General features: G+C 39.4%; 2 protein-coding genes across 2 annotated transcripts in view; one reads left to right on the forward strand and one right to left on the reverse strand.

Annotated features, from left to right (window-relative positions):
• The window catches only part of RPA2 (Replication protein A2), a 382124-nt gene extending 367314 nt beyond the window's left edge, over positions 1-14810 (reverse strand). The window contains exon 1 of the mRNA XM_090381178.1: positions 14683-14810. Within this exon, the coding sequence (XP_090237304.1) occupies positions 14683-14698 (16 nt within the window). The 5' untranslated portion in view covers positions 14699-14810. The remainder of the gene's footprint in view (positions 1-14682) is intronic.
• A 144-nt stretch (positions 14811-14954) lies between these two features.
• Positions 14955-17716, forward strand: part of LOC150081128 (adenosine 5'-monophosphoramidase HINT3-like) — a 156116-nt gene continuing 153354 nt past the window's right edge. The window contains exon 1 of the mRNA XM_090381095.1: positions 14955-15067. Within this exon, the coding sequence (XP_090237221.1) occupies positions 14969-15067 (99 nt within the window). The 5' untranslated portion in view covers positions 14955-14968. The remainder of the gene's footprint in view (positions 15068-17716) is intronic.

A 17716-nucleotide genomic window follows, 5' to 3' on the forward strand; every position in this document is an offset into this window, starting at 1 on the left:
ATACTAAATAGGCTGTGCATGATCAGATGACTGGGAGAGCGCATACATGAACGTGAGTATTGAGTCATTCACTAGGCCAGATCAGGCGATTGTTGTTGCACGACACGCATATGGGATTGCTGCCAACGTTTGTCATGATTCAAAACTACTGACTCCAAAATTGGGTGTAGCTCTTGTACCTCTACTGTGATTTAAAACTGGATATATTTAGGGACTCTAACCATAGGTGGTCATAATAGTGTTTAGATTAGTCAATCACTTCACTATCGCACCTGGGGTTGAGGACATGATGAGTTGACCAAAAATGTTCTGTGATTGCAGAGTGTTCAGAGTCACCCATGGACCTATTGTGTTCTGAGAGGTGGTCCTCAAGATGTCTGGACCTTTCCCCTACATCGCAGCTGCCACAATTGTGGCAAGTAATCTGGTATACAATGCCGCTGCATATGAGAGGGGCAATAGGTGTTTTTAATCTAGAGACCAGAGATCATAACCTCCTACAAGGCAGTTGTATGCATTTCATGAAGTACTCACACAGGATCTTAGAAATCTGGTCCGAAGCGTCCAGGTAATATGGAATATAAGCCGTATATACTGTGTCACTGTCGCAAGGGTGCCTCCGTAGCCAGGTGGACAGGAGCAGCAGTGCATAGCACACGCTTCTTGATTAGACCACGGTTCAAGCCCATGACCACCAAATACGGAGGGTGCAGAAAGGTCAGGGAATGACCAGCGCATATCCCGGGAGCAATATGGCCTTAGTTGCTAATGCTCCTAAAAACCAAATAACAAACTGTTGTGAGGAGGGCGAGAGCCTCGGGTGAGTTGCAAGCTCTTGTGCTTGTAGTAAGCACCTGTCCATTACACGGGCTGGGTATTCACAATTGATAAGAACAGCTTTTACTCTAGAAACCTTGGTGCGTCTGGTTTCCTCTAAGCTGGAATGGCTCCAAGCTTGAGAGTAGAGCTCGTGCAATGCTGTTTAGATGACAAAGGGCATGGGCTGACCTGTAATTCGTGAATTGCCCGCAGCACATTGGTTTCCGGTATACTGAGTTTTCCAGATGAGGGCCCACTCTTCTCACCAAAACATCTAGGAAAGGATCAGCTTCCAATTTCAAAGTGAACTGGATAAAGGGGGATAGGGAGTTGAGGTAATCTAACAGCAGCACATCTGAACCATGGGGGATGATGGTGAAAATATCATCCATATATCTACACATGGTGATTGGTACCAGCGGGTTCAGGAATATGCATTCCTCTAACTCTTCTATTGCGATGTTGGCAACTACAGAGCTGACAGGGGCACCGATAGCCGTACAGTGTATCTGTTTGTAGAGAGAATCGCCAAATGTGATGACACTGCCTGACAAACACAGGTTAAGGGTGGCACAGATGTCTTCCGTAGATAGTTCTATCCAATAGGCTGGGTCATTCTCTAAAAGCTGTCTAGCACATACGATGGCCTGTTGGACCAGAATTGAGGTAAATAGGGAGACAACATCAAAGGATGCCATAATCTCATTGTCAGCAACTGTAAGATGTTTGATGATGCAAAGGAACTCCTTGCTGTTGGAGACAAGTGTGAACAGTATTTCCCACTAGGGGCGTTAGGAGGCTGGTGACATGTTTTGACAGCTCGTATGTTGGCAAATTGCAACACGATGGGCCGGAGAGGAACACCTGGCTTATGCACCTTTGTCAGGCCATAAAATTGTGGGAGCTGGCAGCCCGTGGCACGCAACTGCCAATGTGTCAACCTTGAGATCTTCCCCGATTTGAACCACTCTTAAACCAACTCGTTAACCTTTGACTCTAGTCGCTCTAATGATGTGTGGGTCATATACAGGTTCATAGACATTAGACATCAGCAAACTTCATATCTGACTGTACAAATACCCCAAGGTCTCTTTCATTCTTCACTTCCCTGAGTGTAGTACCACACGGTTGGTACATTTCGCTTGTTAGACCTGTTAGTTTAACTTGTGTTCCGGGGAAAATAATGGAGTTACTGGTTACAGAAGCATTGCAGGATCATTTAGACTGCAGTAATAATTAAGACACAGCATGGGTTTGTTAAAGGGAGGTCTCATCTGACCACTTTGACTGGATACTATAATGTGGTCAGAAAGCAACTGAATGCAAAAAACTAATTTTGATATCATATACTTGGATTTCAGGAAAGCTTTTGATACCGTTGTACATGGAAGACTGCTGTACAAATTGAAACAGACAGAGTGGTAATCAATGGACACTGCTCTTCATGGACTAATATTATTAGTGGAGTTATCCAGGGTTTGGTGCAGGGCCCCATTATTGTTTTGTGTATTCATCAATGATACCGAAGGTATATCAGGCTTAATGTCAAAGTTTGCAGATGTTTACAAAGGCTGGCAGAGTTGTTAACGACAGTATACTACTGCAAGAGTATCTAGATAAGTTGGGCAAATGGGCTGAGAAGTAGCAACTAAAGTTTAACATTGACAAATAGAAAGTACTTCATATGGGTAGCAGTAACCCAAGAGAAATGTACCAACCATGTGGTACTACACTCAGGAAAGTGGAGAATGCAAAGAACCTGGGGATAATTGTGCAGTCAGATAATGACTGCACGCTGAGCAGTGCAGACAGGCTGCCAGAGCAGGTTATGGAGTCTTTTCAATGATATATAGGAATTTTTATAGCAGGGACAATGAGGCGATTGCCATGTTGTATAAGGCAATGGGAGGGTGCTGCGGTCACGGAGGTGAACGGGCACATCAGCAAAAAGCTCCGCTTCATGTAAACGGCAGACAGTTACTGACGGCAGCAGGGAGGATATCTTTGATTTTCCAGCTTCCAAAACAATGGAACTTGGATTCTTCATGTTGAGTACGGATGAAAACAACTAGTATTATTCAGGAAAGCTTGTTAGTTATTTTTAGCTATTGTTGGTTTTTTGAACGCCTTTACGTGCAGTACGATTGTTACAGTGTTAGCAGTCCTACTATTGCAGATTTCGATATTGCAACGCCCTAAAAATTCCAATAATTGGAAAAAGTTGTTGATCAAAATAGCTGGATTCATGTTCTTTGTGAGGGGAAATGTGAATTTCAGCTTAGATTAAACACATACTTGCATATAAGAGAACCTTTCTTTGTGTGACTGTTTTCCCGCCAAAAAGGGAAACATTGCATCTTGGGTTAAAACCCAAGGCCTACAACTATAAAATATGCCTTAAATTACTCCCTGCATATAAGGAACATTATAATAACAGCAAAATGACTGGCAAAGCCCTCAAGGGAAAAAAACTGAAAAATCAAAATATACCGATCGCAATCCTGACTTGAAGAACTTACCTGATTGTGGGACAGAGGTGCTAAACAATGAAGAAATTACAAATGAAGACTTAGAATCTTGTAACCTTAGTGTAAAAAGGGCTAGAAAAGGCAAAAACCAGATAGAAATTACAGATCAAAAGGAGAATGATCATTTAGAGCCACGGGCAACAAAAACAGAGGAGAGGAAATCTCAGCTTATAAATCAAATAGAGGATCCCCACAAATTAAAGAAATGAAACTGTTCCTATAAGAGTTTCTTTATAAACAGACAAATAGGATTACATCTGCAACAAGACTGCAGATAGTGAAATGCTGTTTTGGAACAGAGTGAACGTAATACAGAAAACAAAGTATTGAAAGCACAAATAGAAACAGTGACTGAAGAGAAGAATAATTATAAAGAAATATTTAAATACTTTGACTTATGCCCAAGGAACAAGGGCGACCAAAGCAGTTTCATCACAAACTAAACAAACCAACAATAAGACTAAGGAAATACCAAAGGCAAAAGAAACAAACAATCATTATAAAGGTTAAACCTGAATCTACATACAAATCCAGCAATTTTTGTCATGACAAAAATTAAAACCTTATTTGAAAGAAATAAAAGTGAACAACAGGAGAAAAAAAAAAGATAATGGAGTTTTAATTGAAGTAACAAATAAAGATCTTAAAAACATTGAAACCAACCCAGAGGTAGTAAAATTTGGACTGCAAACAGAAAAGCCATATGAGAAACCATCAAGGTGTTTAATAAAGCCATGTTCTTTAATGAAAATTCAGTCTTCTTTTTTTTTTTTAAATTCAGGTTTCAATCAGAAACTTACTTTTGAAATGAAATGAAAACAATGGAGTCTCCATTGTAAATCCGAAGAGCCAGCAGGAATGTTAATGCTGGGTTTTGGATTCACACTGGGGAGAGGCTGAGCACATTATTCCCCCTCGCCCCACCATGAGAAACTGACGAAAAATTATAAAAATATTCAGGCATCTCCTGTAACTACGCTCTGTTAAATCTGGCTATGGGTATTGTAAACAGATATGTAACCTTTAATGTGTATTTAGGGAATTAAATTTCATAGGAAAATATACAGCAAATATACATTTTCCTACCATTAACATCCAGACACACATCAGTTGAGAGTTAGTCATGTCCTAACAAAAGCTTAATGCCTCACCACAGACAACTATAGCTCATGTCTTCACGAAGACAGTAGCACGACTGTGAATGCAAGATGTCACAATCTTTGGAATTATCAGACATCCAGCATGAGATGAAAACAGGGTGCTAAATAAGCAGTCGGTGGCATAAACAATCATTTTGATTGTACCGAAGATCCCCAGGCCAACAATTGTGATATGCAAATTGCAGTGGGCTGGTGCTGAAACTGTAAAGAAATGACAGAAAAAAACCCACAAAAAACCGATGGAATGTGACGGTGGAGCCATGCTGGTGACTGAACACAGGTCATCAGCGACACCACAAACACACAAGCCTCCAGTGAGATGATTGAGACACATGATAGCATACAGCAAACTTTGCAGCCATCCATTAATCACTTATCACCCCATCTAATATCCATACACTGTCTAGCTTGCTGTAAGGCCCACCATTCTTGGACCACAGACTAGTGGAAAGCTGGGCTTTGGAGTGACAAGTCACTGTAGTCTACCAGTCTGACAGTTGTGGTTGGGTGTAGATGTCTGGAAAAAAGCTATGTTCCAGATTATATCATCCCAACAATGAAGCTGGGTGGAAGCTGTTGTTATTTGTTTGTTATTTGGTTTTTAGGAGCATTAGCAACTAAGGCCATACTGCTCCGGGAATATGTGGTGGTCATTCCCCGACCTTTCTGCATCCTCCGTATTTGGTGGTGACAGGCTCGAACCCCTGTCTAATCAAGAAGTGTGTGCTACGCACTGCTGCTTCTCCTTCCCTATGGAGGTGTCTTTGGTGGAAGCAGTGTGATGGGCATGGGCTGATTTTCATTCTTTGGTCTGGGACCATTACACTTTAAAAACCAAAAATTTTATAGGCCTTTAAAAAAAAAAGGCCTGTAAAAATATATTAATCATTGTTAATGTCTGTGTCTAATGTCCACCACTTCCTGCTGATACGTAACTTTGTATATGATGTGATAAAGATGATTAGATTGTAATGATGAGACTACATTTCGAGTGCTTATTCAGGTCTAGAAGCGACACTTTAATGACAAAAAAAAAAAAAAAAATCCTTTTTTTTTTTTTTTTTTTTATGTAAACCTCAAACACAATAGGTATTGGAACCAATAGTAATTACTACCGTGCATGGGTTGGGAGTTGAAAAGATGAAAGAAGATATTTGTTAACATTGGTCTTTTGAAAACTATAATTTTCAGGAAATATGTATGGAGGAAGGTTGTTCCAGAAAACAGCAGTTGAATGAATAAACAAGCAAGATGAAAAGTTGGTTCTGTGAGTTTGAAGTTGGACAGTAAATCGATGTCGGCTAGTGGTGGCTCGTGTTTGGACTGTTTGAAAGAGAGAGCGGGAATTATAGAAGCCAATTCAGAAGAACAGTGCCTATGGAAATATCGGTAGAAGAGACATGCAGTAGAAATGGTACATCGATGAGACAGTGAGTGGAGAGACTGTTAGAGAGGAGTCATTAATTAACCTAACTGCCCTCTTCTGAATGGAATCAAGAAGCCTGACAGAGGTTTTGTGGAGACCACCCCAGATGTGGGAACATTATTTCATGGTAGGGTGGATTTGCAATTTGTAAAGAGTGAACAGCTGTTTGGAAGAAAAGTAATGCTGAGAGCGAAAGAGAAAACCAAGTTTTTTTGATACAGAGGAAGCAATATTTGTAATGTGCTTGTGCCAAGAGAGATTAGAAGTTAGGGTAATTCCCAAAAGAGAAATATCATTTTGCCTAGAAATCGGAGTGCCACCAAAGGTAAGTATAGGAGCAGAATAATCCTTTTTTGCGAGATATAAGACAAGACTGAGTTTTAGAAGGATTGAAATAAACTAAGTTGCCTTTGACACACTGGAGAATTACCTGAAGATCGGCATTTAAGGAATTGGTAGCAGACATTCAAGAAGTTGAAGCTGATTGAGCAGGGCAAAATGGAAAGTGGAATGCAATGTGCTATCGTTGGGAAAACTATGGATAGGATTTCCAGTCAATGGAAGAAGGTCATTAATACACAAGAGGAAAAGTGGGGGAAAGAACTGAACCTTGGGGGACACCAGAATTAGTGAAGAAGTTAGAAGACAGAGAGCCATCTACCATCACTCCCAGTGAGTGATCACAGAGAAAACTGAATAACCAATTACAAAAAAACAGTTGGCAAACCATAAGATAGAAGCTTGTTTAGAAGACCTTTATGCCAAACATGATCGAAAACCTTTGAGATGTCAAGAGCAACTTCTTGTGTTTCACCGAACTTTTCCATTGAATTTGTCCATAAATGGGTAACTTAAACCAGAATATCACCAGTAGATCAATACTGACGAAATCCATATTAGAAATTGTTCATCAGACAGAAGGTTTCTGGGTAGTTTAAGAGTTGGCAGTTAATTGATTTCTCCATTAGTTTAGAAAGAGTAATTGCAAGGGACAATAACTGGATGGGAGGGACGTCACCGTTTTTAGGAACTGGCAGGATATCAGCAAATTTCCAATCAGAAGGAAAAACACCTTTGGAATAAGAAAGTGAAAAAAGGTAGCAAAAACAGGAATAAGTTCAGGAGCACAAGTTTTGAGAACAAGTGCAGAAATACTATCAGGACCTGGAGCTTTCTTAGCATCAAAATTCATCAGAAACCTTCTTACATCCTTTTGAGGGAAGACCACAGGAGGCATTGAATGGAGCATGTTGACAATTGTGGGAGGTGTTTTACCAAGATCATTAATACATGAGTTGGAAGTAAAATGGGATGCTAGCAGGTCAGCTTCATCCTTGGCTGAAGTGACAATAGAACCATCTGGTTTGGCCAGAGGTGGGAGCAGAGATGGGCAAAAGTTGCAGCCAATAGTTTTGGCAATATACAAGAGGAAAATCGAGAATCCTTGGCTACCATATGGGTAAGAAGCAAGTTTTCTACTCTTAGCCTGTTCAAACTCTAGTTTGGACTGATTAATAACTGCTTTACAATTGTTGTGAGCTTTGCTGTAGGCAGAAAATGAAACTGAACAATTAGAAACAAGCCAATTATGATATACAACGTTCTTCTCTTGAACAGCCTTAGCACATTCATTGGAAAACCAAGGTTTGGATAAGGGACGAGATTTTAAGGTGGAGTGTGGGATAAAGGATTCCATTCCTGCAAGAATAATTTCACTGACACAATCTGAGCAAACGTTGACATCATAAGTTTTGAAACAGTAATCTGACCAAGGAAAAGAAATCTCGCAGGTCATTCCATTTTGCATTCTTGTAATGCCAAACAATACAAGGTTGGGAATAGCTATGAGATAAAGGCTCCATTGGAGAAGAGACAATCACCAAGTTGTGATCTGAAGTGCCTAAAGGACCTTTCACTTCGACCTTGTACTTAGAAGGGTTGTTTGTGAGAAAAAGATCAAGCGTGTTGGCTGTATGGTTAGGATTGTTCGCTATTCTTGTAGGTAAATGAACAATCTGTGCAAGGTCATTAGTAATTGCAAAAGCCTCGGCATCTCGACTAGCTGGGTCAATGAGACTAGAAAACAGAAGCCAGCTAGAGTTATGAACATTAAAATCACCAAGGAAAATAACCTCACTGTTAGGAAAGTTGGACTGGAGAAAGTCAAGTTGCAAAGAGAGGAAGTCAAAGAGTGGTAGATTGGAGTTGGGAAAATGGTAGAGGTTTGGGAAGATGAATTTCACACAATGAGGTAGAGATTTTAAGCCAGAGAAGATTCCAAATTACCAAGTCTCTGACAGGGCATATCAGAACGGACATATGCACAAGTACCACCAAGGTGTGAAAGGAATCATACAGCAAATAATTTGGGCAACTGAGATGAGCAGTAGTTGAATCAACCGATAACTGAGATTCTGTCAGAAAAAGTACATGGAGTTTGGCAGACTGCAAGTGGAAATGGACATCTTTGAGATTAGAATTGAGACCACTTTTATTTGTGAAATGAATTAGGAAGTGTTTGGGAGGTTTAGATATTTTCGCAGATAAGCTTCCTCTATTAGTTTGACAATTCATGGTGTATTCAATAGTAAAAAAAAAGTGGGTGGGACATGCTGTATGAAGTAATGAAATTATTGGATAGGGCGTACACATTAGCATTAGCATTAGTAGAGGCATTTGATGCAAGAAAGCAAGCTTATGCAGCATCAGCTGAAAAAAAAAAAAAAAAAAAAAACCCACTTCCACTTCACCCCTCTGTTCGTTCCAAATACCTGTCCAGCTGAGCCTTAAATTTATTTAGGCTATCAACCTCCACCACAAGGGATGGAAGTCTGTTCCACCAACCAACCACCCGCTGGCTAAAGGCAAATTTCCTCACGTCTATCCTACATCTGTCTTTCCTCAATTTGAATTTATGCCCTCTCAGGTGATTTTTCTGAGCTAGAGGAAGAATCCCATCAGCATTGAGCATGCTTAAACCATTCAAGGCTTTATACACCTCTATCAGATCACCTCGCTGGTGCCTAGTCTCCAGACACTTTAATTTGCAAAACTTAAGCCTTTGTTCCATTCACTAATCTTGTTGCCCTTCTCTGTACTCGTTCCAGCAGCTCTACATCCTTCTTGAAATGAGGCCTCCAGACCTGTATACAGTACTCTAAGTGTGGCCTGACCATTGCCTTGTACAATGGAATAATCACCTCCTTACCCCTGCTGGAAAAATTCCTGTATATCATTGACAATACTCCATGAGCTACTCTTGCAGCCCGTCTGCACTGTCCAGAGAACTTCATATCTGCCTGCACAACCACCCCCAAGTCCCTTTCATTCTCTACCACTGTCAGTGTAGTATCACAGAGTTGATACGTTGCTCTGGGGTTGCTGTTTCCCATATGTAGTACTTTACATTTGTCAATGTTAAACTTCATTTGCCACCTCTCAGCCCATCTGCTCAACCTTTCCAGATCCTGTTGCAGCAGCATAGTGTCAGTAGTGTCCTTGACAATATTGTCAACCTTTGTATCATCTGCAAACTTGGACATTTAAGCTTGATATACCATCATCAATATCATTTATAAATACAGAAAACAATAATGGACCCAACACTGAGCCCTGAGGGACTCCACTAATAACATTAGTCCACAATGAGCAGTGTCCATTGATTACCACTCTCTGCCTTCTCCCCCTCAACCACCCCTTTATCCATAGCAGCAATTTGCCTCCAATGCCACACTGCTCCAATTTGTGTAGCAGTCTTCCATGTGCAACAGTATCAAAAGCCTTTCTAAGATCCAAGTATATAATATCAAAGTTATTCCCTGCATCCAGTTCTTTTGTGACTGCATCATAATATCCAATCAAGTTGGTCAGGCAAGACTTCCCCTTAACAAAACCATGCTGTGTCTGAGCTATAACTGAAGTCTTGTCTAAATGATCCTGCAGTGCTTCTTTAACCAGTGCCTCCATTAATTTTCCTGGAACAGAAGTTAAGCTCACAGGTCTATAATTACTTGTGTCAGCCTTTGATCCTCCTTTATGAATTGGGGTCACATTTGCACATTTCCAGTCTATGGGTACCTCCCCTGAGTCCAAGGAAGCTCTCATAATTATGGCTAAGGGTTTGCTTACTTCCTTTGCTACCTCCTTTAATATAACTGGATAGATCCCATCCACCCCGGGTGCCTTTCTTGTGTTTATCTTCAACAGTTTCTTCTCCACTTTACTCCCAGTTATTTCAAGATTCTGTAGCTTACTGCTAGAGTTGAATACACCTCTGGCATTCCCCTTGCTGAATAACTCCTCATGTGTGAATGTCGATGCAAAATATTCATTTAGTTTGTTAGCTACCTGAGCAGGATCATCAACAGTTGACCCATCAATATCAAGTGGACCAATCTGATTCATCCCCTTCCTTCTAGAGTTTACATAAGTAAAGAACTCTTTGCTGTTTTTCTTTGCATCCCTTGCCAAGGATTTCTCGTAATCTGCCTTTGCCTGCCTAACCTCCTTTGTAACTTGGTTGCATATCAACTTGTATCTATCATAGGCTTCTGTGTCATGTGTTAATTTGTAAGTATCCCATGCATTTTTCTTCTCTGCCATATGCCTCATTAGTTCATCTGACATCCATTTTGGCCTAAACCTTGAACAATATTTCTTAGTTGGTATGTAAAGCCTAGTAGCTTCCAAGATAAGTTCTTTGAATGCTTCCCATTTTGAATTTGCTGTTGGTAACATCATCAGTTGGTCCCACTGTATGGAATTTAAATACTGTCTCAGTCCATCGTAGTCGCCTTTACGGAAGCAATAACCCTTCCCTTTACCCCTAATGGTAGTTACCTCTTTGAGTAAATCCCACTTCAGCACACTGTGATCACTGCCACCTAGTGGTTCGTTTATCTGCAGATTCTTAATGCATGACGAATCACTGCTGATAATCAAATCAAGAGTATTACTCCCTCTAGTTCCAGTCAATATCTGGGAAATTGAAATCTCCCATTATAAGACTCTCTGATTTACTGGCCAACTCTATTTCCCTGTACAGTTCCTTATTATACTCATCAGAGTCATTAGGCCTATAGCACACTCCTACTCTCAATTTTGATCTCTCAATGCTTATGTCACACCAAACTGACTCAACACTGCACTGTCCGGCGATGTCGACTGGCTTCACTTCCTTGGTTTTTATGTGTTTCTTAACTAATAGCATAACCTCTCCCCCCTTCCTATCCTGTCTATCCTTTCTGTAGACGTTGTACTCCCCAAATTGCAGTTCTGCATCCCTTATATCTGTGTGACACCACGTCTCTGATATCCCAACAATATCTGCCTTTGATGTTTTTAGCAATACCTCAAATTCATCAAATTTATTTACTAAACTCCTAGCATTGGTGTACACGCAAGTATACCTGCACCTGTTTCTATTCTTAGCTACCCTAACACAACCCATGTGTTTACTTGTACCGCAATGGCTCCCAGCAGTCTCTGAAATACCATGCATCTTGTTTTCCAGGCTTCTGCTCATTCTAATAGAAGCAGTGCAAGAATCTCTTTCACCTCTGCCAGTGGCTACTGTCAATCTATTGGTCTTTGTCTCCCCCCAAGCTAGCAGTTTTCCGACCCACCTAACACTGCCTCGATAGCATCAGCAAATATTCTTGCACCCTTTCTATTTAAGTGTATCCCATCCCTGTAGAAGCAATCTCTGCTGTTAACAAGTACAGTCCAGGCTGAAAAAAATTCTACCCCTTGAGCCTTCCACAATCTTTCCAGGGCCGAATTGATCGACAAGGCTCTCATCACATGGTAAGAATATACCCAGATCCTTTGACATAACGTGGCCTCGAAAATGCCCCCGCATACACACTACTCGGACTCCCTCCAGTAACTATATGGCAGAGTAGAGGTAGCAAGATTATACACCAGCTGATCCGGAAGCCTCCTAGAGAGTTACCAATAGGTTTGGTCCGGAGTACTAACTAGCAGCCGGCCTGCAAACACCGTTTTAGAGCTGTACCCCGAAATGTAAGGAAGATTGGATCTCACCACGATGTTCGTCATAAGCTCAAAAGTCATCAATCATATTGCATGATGGAAGAGATGGGGAAGGGTTGACCGGAACTTAGCTCTGGAGATTAAACATGGGTTCCACCACTTCAGAAGGGGTTCAGAAAAGGTTGTGATTGGTAAGAAAGTGTTAATCAAAGTCCATTTGAGGCTTAGAAAGCCTGGAAACTAGATTTCTTCGGAGAGACATCATAGATGTATATAAGGCCCTGAAGGTAATTGGTAAAATGAAAGAGGGAGGTATATCTTCAGTAGTAAAAAAGATCCAAGAGGTGAAAATATAAAATTCTGGGGATTTGCAGAAGGCTGGATCTCCAAGTTTATTTTGGGCAGAATGTTGTAGATCAATGGAATGAATTGCTGTAAAAATAGTAGAGGCTAATAGTTTGTTAAATTCAAAGCGAAACTGGATAAGCACTTATTAGGTACGGGGAAGATGTGTGACAGGATTTTTTTTTGGGCAGAAGCAGTAAAAGCCCACATCCATCCATCATCCCAGATCCCAGACTCCGATATAATACTAATATCGGAGAGACCTGTGTTTGAGGTCTCTTCTGAGATGGACCTCAAAATGCTTTTAGTTTTTGAGTTTGTTTGTTTTTTTTCATGAAAACCCCAAACACAAAAGGTATCAAAACCTATAGTACTAATAGCGTGCATGGGTTGAAGGAGATGGGGAGAGAAGGGATGCCGGAAACTTGGTTCTGGTGACTAAACTTGGGTTTCACCACTTCAAGCCTCCAAAAAGCAAAGTCATGGTATTGCACGGGTTGATGAGAGCCATCTACCACCTAGTATAAGTATTATATTATAGTATTGTATTGCATTATAAGTGTTATTTTATATTAGTAGTGGTACTAGTTAGTATTAGTAGTACCATACATGGATTGAGAGAGAAGGGGAGGCTGCCGGAAACTTGGCTCTAGTGCAGTGGTCTCCAAAGTTTGTTTGTTTGTTATTTGGTTTTTAGGAGCATTAGCAACTAAGGCCATATTGCTCCGGGTATATATAGTGGTCATTCACTGACCTTTCTGCATCCTCCATATTTGGTGGTCATGGGCTCGAACCACGGTCTAATCAAGAAGCGTGTGCTACGCACTGCCGCTCCTGCCCACAGGTCTCCAAAGTGGGGTGTACAAGATGATCCATGGGGTGCGTGAGATAATCTGCAATGAATCAATATTTAATAATTATGGAAACTTTAGGTTTTTTTTTTTTTGAAATGTAATTGAAAATAAAATTTATAAATAAATATTTTTTTAATACTTCAATATGCAGCTTTGTTTGATCGCGTGGCTTTATTCGATCATGCAAGTCCAAGTACGTGCATTTTGTACTTGAACTTCAATTTAATTTTGTTTTATATTTTTTTATTTGTGATCTTTTAAAATTATATGAAATGTGATTTTAGATATAATGCCTTCCATGTAATGCCTTCCATGTAATAATTATAAATCTAATAATAGATTTATAAATAAAAAATATATTAAACTTAAATAAAAAAATATATTAGTAGAATATAAATTTCTCTGGATAAAAGTGAACAAAATGCCTGTGGCACTGATGGAATCTATCCAGTTATATTAAAAGAAGCTGCAAAAGAGATAGTTAAACCTTTTAGTTATCACAATGAGAGCATACTTAGATTCAGGAGAAGTACTTGCAGATTAACTTACAAATTTAATTCTTTTATTCCGGGGGTGCACAACCAAAAAAGTTTGGAGCCCACTGCTCTAGAGACTAAACATGGGTTTCACCACTTCAAGCCTTTCACAATATGCATCACTCCAATAAGCAAAGCGGTGGTAATTCACCGGTATAATCTTGCTTTCTATCATCATTTTCATACTTCTAATACTAATTATTCAGCGAAAAAAACCTACCAGAAAAAATATTTTGGTTTACTTCGGGGGACCGACTCCCAGCTCATACAGCCCTCATGTCGCTCCCCCTCCTACTTCAATAGGCCTCGACGACATTGGTTGCAAAAATCACAACTTTTCATGGGTTTTAATTCAATTTGTTCAATATTAGTCAAGTATTATAACTGCGCCGAACTTTTTATTCTGCAATATATATTTTTTTTTTTTGGCGGTGCAGCATAAGCCTCGGGCATCCTTGCACGATATGGCTAATAATAGTAATAAGTTGATGAAATATATTGGTTATATGAAAATGGACTGATTGTCGTCTCCCTCCCACTATACCAGCGAGTAGTGTAATGACCAAATGCATTTGTTGCTCCCAAGTCTATGAAAATGTCCTATTCATAATAATTAACAGTACTAGCAGTCATCAAGACTTCCATCTTAACGCATAAAGCTTTAAATTTTTACAGGCAAGATATCGTTAGAGATGTTAAATTATATGCTCCTGTACAGGCCAATATGTTTTAAACACATGAAAAGTTCTTGTATATCGGCTTCATTTCCTAATATATGAGGTAAATTAGATGAGATGTTCAACGTTAAGAGTGACCGGAAAGTGTTTGATCGAATGGTTGAATATAAGGGACACTCAACCAGAAAATGACGAACCATAAGTTGCGTCTGACAGGATGAGCACTGAGGTGGGTTTTTTCCTAGTAGCAGGAAGAGATGGGTATGGTGAGTGTACAAAATACATTATATGGGGAGAACTAAATCAATGTACTGCTTCTTTACATTTCAAAGGCATAACGTACCTGATGGATTCCACATATAGAACACAATGACAATTCACCTGTAACTCGTTTTATTTTACAACCTTGTTTTTTTTTAATTAATAAGATGTGTTATAAAAATAGCAAAACTGAAAAGAAACCTACAAAACTCCCAACGTGCGGGAAGAATAGATACGATATCGCAACCAATGGGGTAATAGCTCTGCGTTTTAATCTCGAACGAAAAGCCTAGTTAACGGTTGCGCGAAGTTTATATTATAAGCAGCTGCTATGTTGTTCTTAGAAATATATTTTTTCGCAGTTGAGGATGGAATACAAACGTGTAGGAAAATATGAACGAGATCCAAATTGCGTATTTTGTACTATAGCATCGCGTGAAGATCCGGATACCGACCTATTGTACGAGGTGAGTAGTCGATCCCAGTTTTATTAACTTATTTTTAAAGACAATAACTCCATTTAATATTAAACTGCTGCCCAGCCTTGATTTAAAATAAACAAAAAAAAATTACAAAAGTACCACCTGAGTGATTCTGTTTTTCAAATTTTGTGAGAATTGTTTATGGAGAACGATCCTTCGTATATTGTGTAATTTTTTCAGTAATGCCATGCCGATTGCATTCTCCAAAAGAATGCCCGATCTCTCGATTAGCAAGATTTAAAATGGAACTTTACACCCATTTTAATTTTTATTAAGTATTATTTTAAATATGTATTTTTATTCTATTTTTTTATTTTTTTTTTTTTTTAGTGCCATATTATTCTGCGGTTCAGTTGCACCAGAACCATCAGCTCAGATGTAATACACAAAATAAAATAAATTTACTTTGAAAAATAAACCTCTACAAAGACCCAAGTTCGTGGTGAATATTACACCAAATGTAATATCCCAGTTAAGTAACCCAATACTATATATATATATTGTGTCACTATATATATATATATATATACACACACTCCCACCTAAAAATTTGGAATCATAGCGTATGACAATAGTTTCATTATTTTTTTTTTAAAATTAGCAATAATAATGTAGTTTAATATACAAAACAACACTTCAAAATATTTTAAGCTTTTTTATCAGGCATTGAAAAACTTACCGCACAAAAATATATTAACAACTATACTGAGTTTCATCAAAATATCCTCCACGAGATTTTAGCACCGTCTTATACAGACGTAGCATTCTGGCGAATAATTTTTTTTAATAAGTGTCTTGACTAACATTATTCCAAGTGATCTGCAAAGTTTCCCACAAATTTTGTGACAAATTCTTCATCGAATTAATTGACCACGAATTCCTCATCGAATTAATAGACCACGAACTTGAAGGTCTAGATCAGCGGTTCCCAAAGATTTACGGATCCCTTCAAAAAAGAAAACCCAGTATGAACACTGGGTTTTTCTGAAAATAAAATTAAGTTTAATGTGTGAAACAACTCAACTTCATTCTTATTTTTATACAAATACATATCCCATAAGAGCTCAATTGGGTTTAAGCAAGCGATTAGAGTGGCCCCACCATAATTTGCATAAAAATAGCGAAAAAAACCTACCAGAAAAATTATTTTGGTTTATTTCGGGAACTAACTCCCAACTCATATCGCTTCCCCTCCTACTTCAATAAATGAAATTCAAATTATTATTTTAGGTTTGCCCGTAATTGAATACATTAATCCGTATTTGTGTCTGTAAATTGCGTGTGTTCTATGGTCGATTTGCCTGTTTTGCTGGACGAAAACCCCCCAGTTTCTGGGGATAAAAACCTTGCTATCTACGCCTAAGACCGACTAACTCAGCCACTGAGTGAAAAAAGCACATTAAAGTTCCTCGTGTCGTCGACGGAATTCGAACCCGGGTCTTTTCCACCCGGTGTGGGGAGGACGGTGACGATACCACTGTGCTACCGCGCAGACTCCTACTTCAATAACCCTTCACCACATTGGTTGCAAAAATCACAACTTTTCATGGGTTTTAATTCAATTTGTACAATATTAGTCAAGTACTATAACTGCGTCGAACTGGTCTAGATTATCCATAAGAGCTCTATTGGGTTTAAGCAAGCGATTAGAGTGGCCACACCATAATTTGCAATAGCCCCGCCTGTTGTTTAGTTGCTAGACGGTCACAGCACAGCTTAGAGCTGTGTTTTGGGTCTTGTTGTAACATAAAATTTTTGCCACAAATTCCAGAAGATATTGCATTATGTTTAAGAATGTCTTTATAGCCTTCTTTTTCTTAAAATTCCTTCAATTCTGGTGATGTAATCCAACCCAGAAAAACAGAAGCAATCCCAGATCATGATGGAACCACCATCACTGTGTTGACTGTAAGCACTGTGGCACCATTTTTCCTTCAGTTGATCGTCTCATTTAATTCTACGTCGCAGTTTCCAGGGCAAGATCATTTTTGTAGAATAATTGTTAGCTTTTAAAGGATGGTATAGTCCTACATGTAAAAAATTATCAGAATATATCTCACTGACCCCTTAGCTAGCAGTGAAGGTAGCCGAAGGAAAGGTTTTTTAATTACTTCGATATTATCTTTACTTTTTCTCTGAAAGAGATTTGGCGAAATATTCGACACGGGTTTTCTTGTATCATGAGCACAAGCAAGCAGATACACACTAGCCAGTCAAAACATAATGACCACCTACCTAATAGCGGGTTGTCCTCCTCTTTCTGCCAGTATCGGCGAGGCATGGACTCCATAAGGCCCCTGAACGCTGTAGGAAGTATGTTGTACTATGATGCCAGGATTACGACCCGTGAAGCTTCGATAGTCCGAAGTGGAGGGTTCAATATCGAATCTGTCAGTCCATGCAATCATATGGGATGCTTACCCATCAAGTTCGGAGGTCAGGATAGATCTAGAAGTAACTTTCGTGTTCCCCGAACCACTCGCAAACAATACCGGCAACATGGTAGAGTGCGTTTTCCAGCCGGATAATCCCCTACCATTCAGGAGGATAGTCACAATGGATAGGTAGTGTTGCGAACTCTTAATAATACTTCCCGTTAGCCGCATGCTCAAAATTCGCTATTCTTATCACTTA

This window comes from Mastigoproctus giganteus, chromosome 9 (assembly GCF_048544385.1).
Source record: "Mastigoproctus giganteus isolate SK-2022 chromosome 9, ASM4854438v1, whole genome shotgun sequence".
NCBI classification, from domain to species: domain Eukaryota; kingdom Metazoa; phylum Arthropoda; class Arachnida; order Uropygi; family Thelyphonidae; genus Mastigoproctus; species Mastigoproctus giganteus.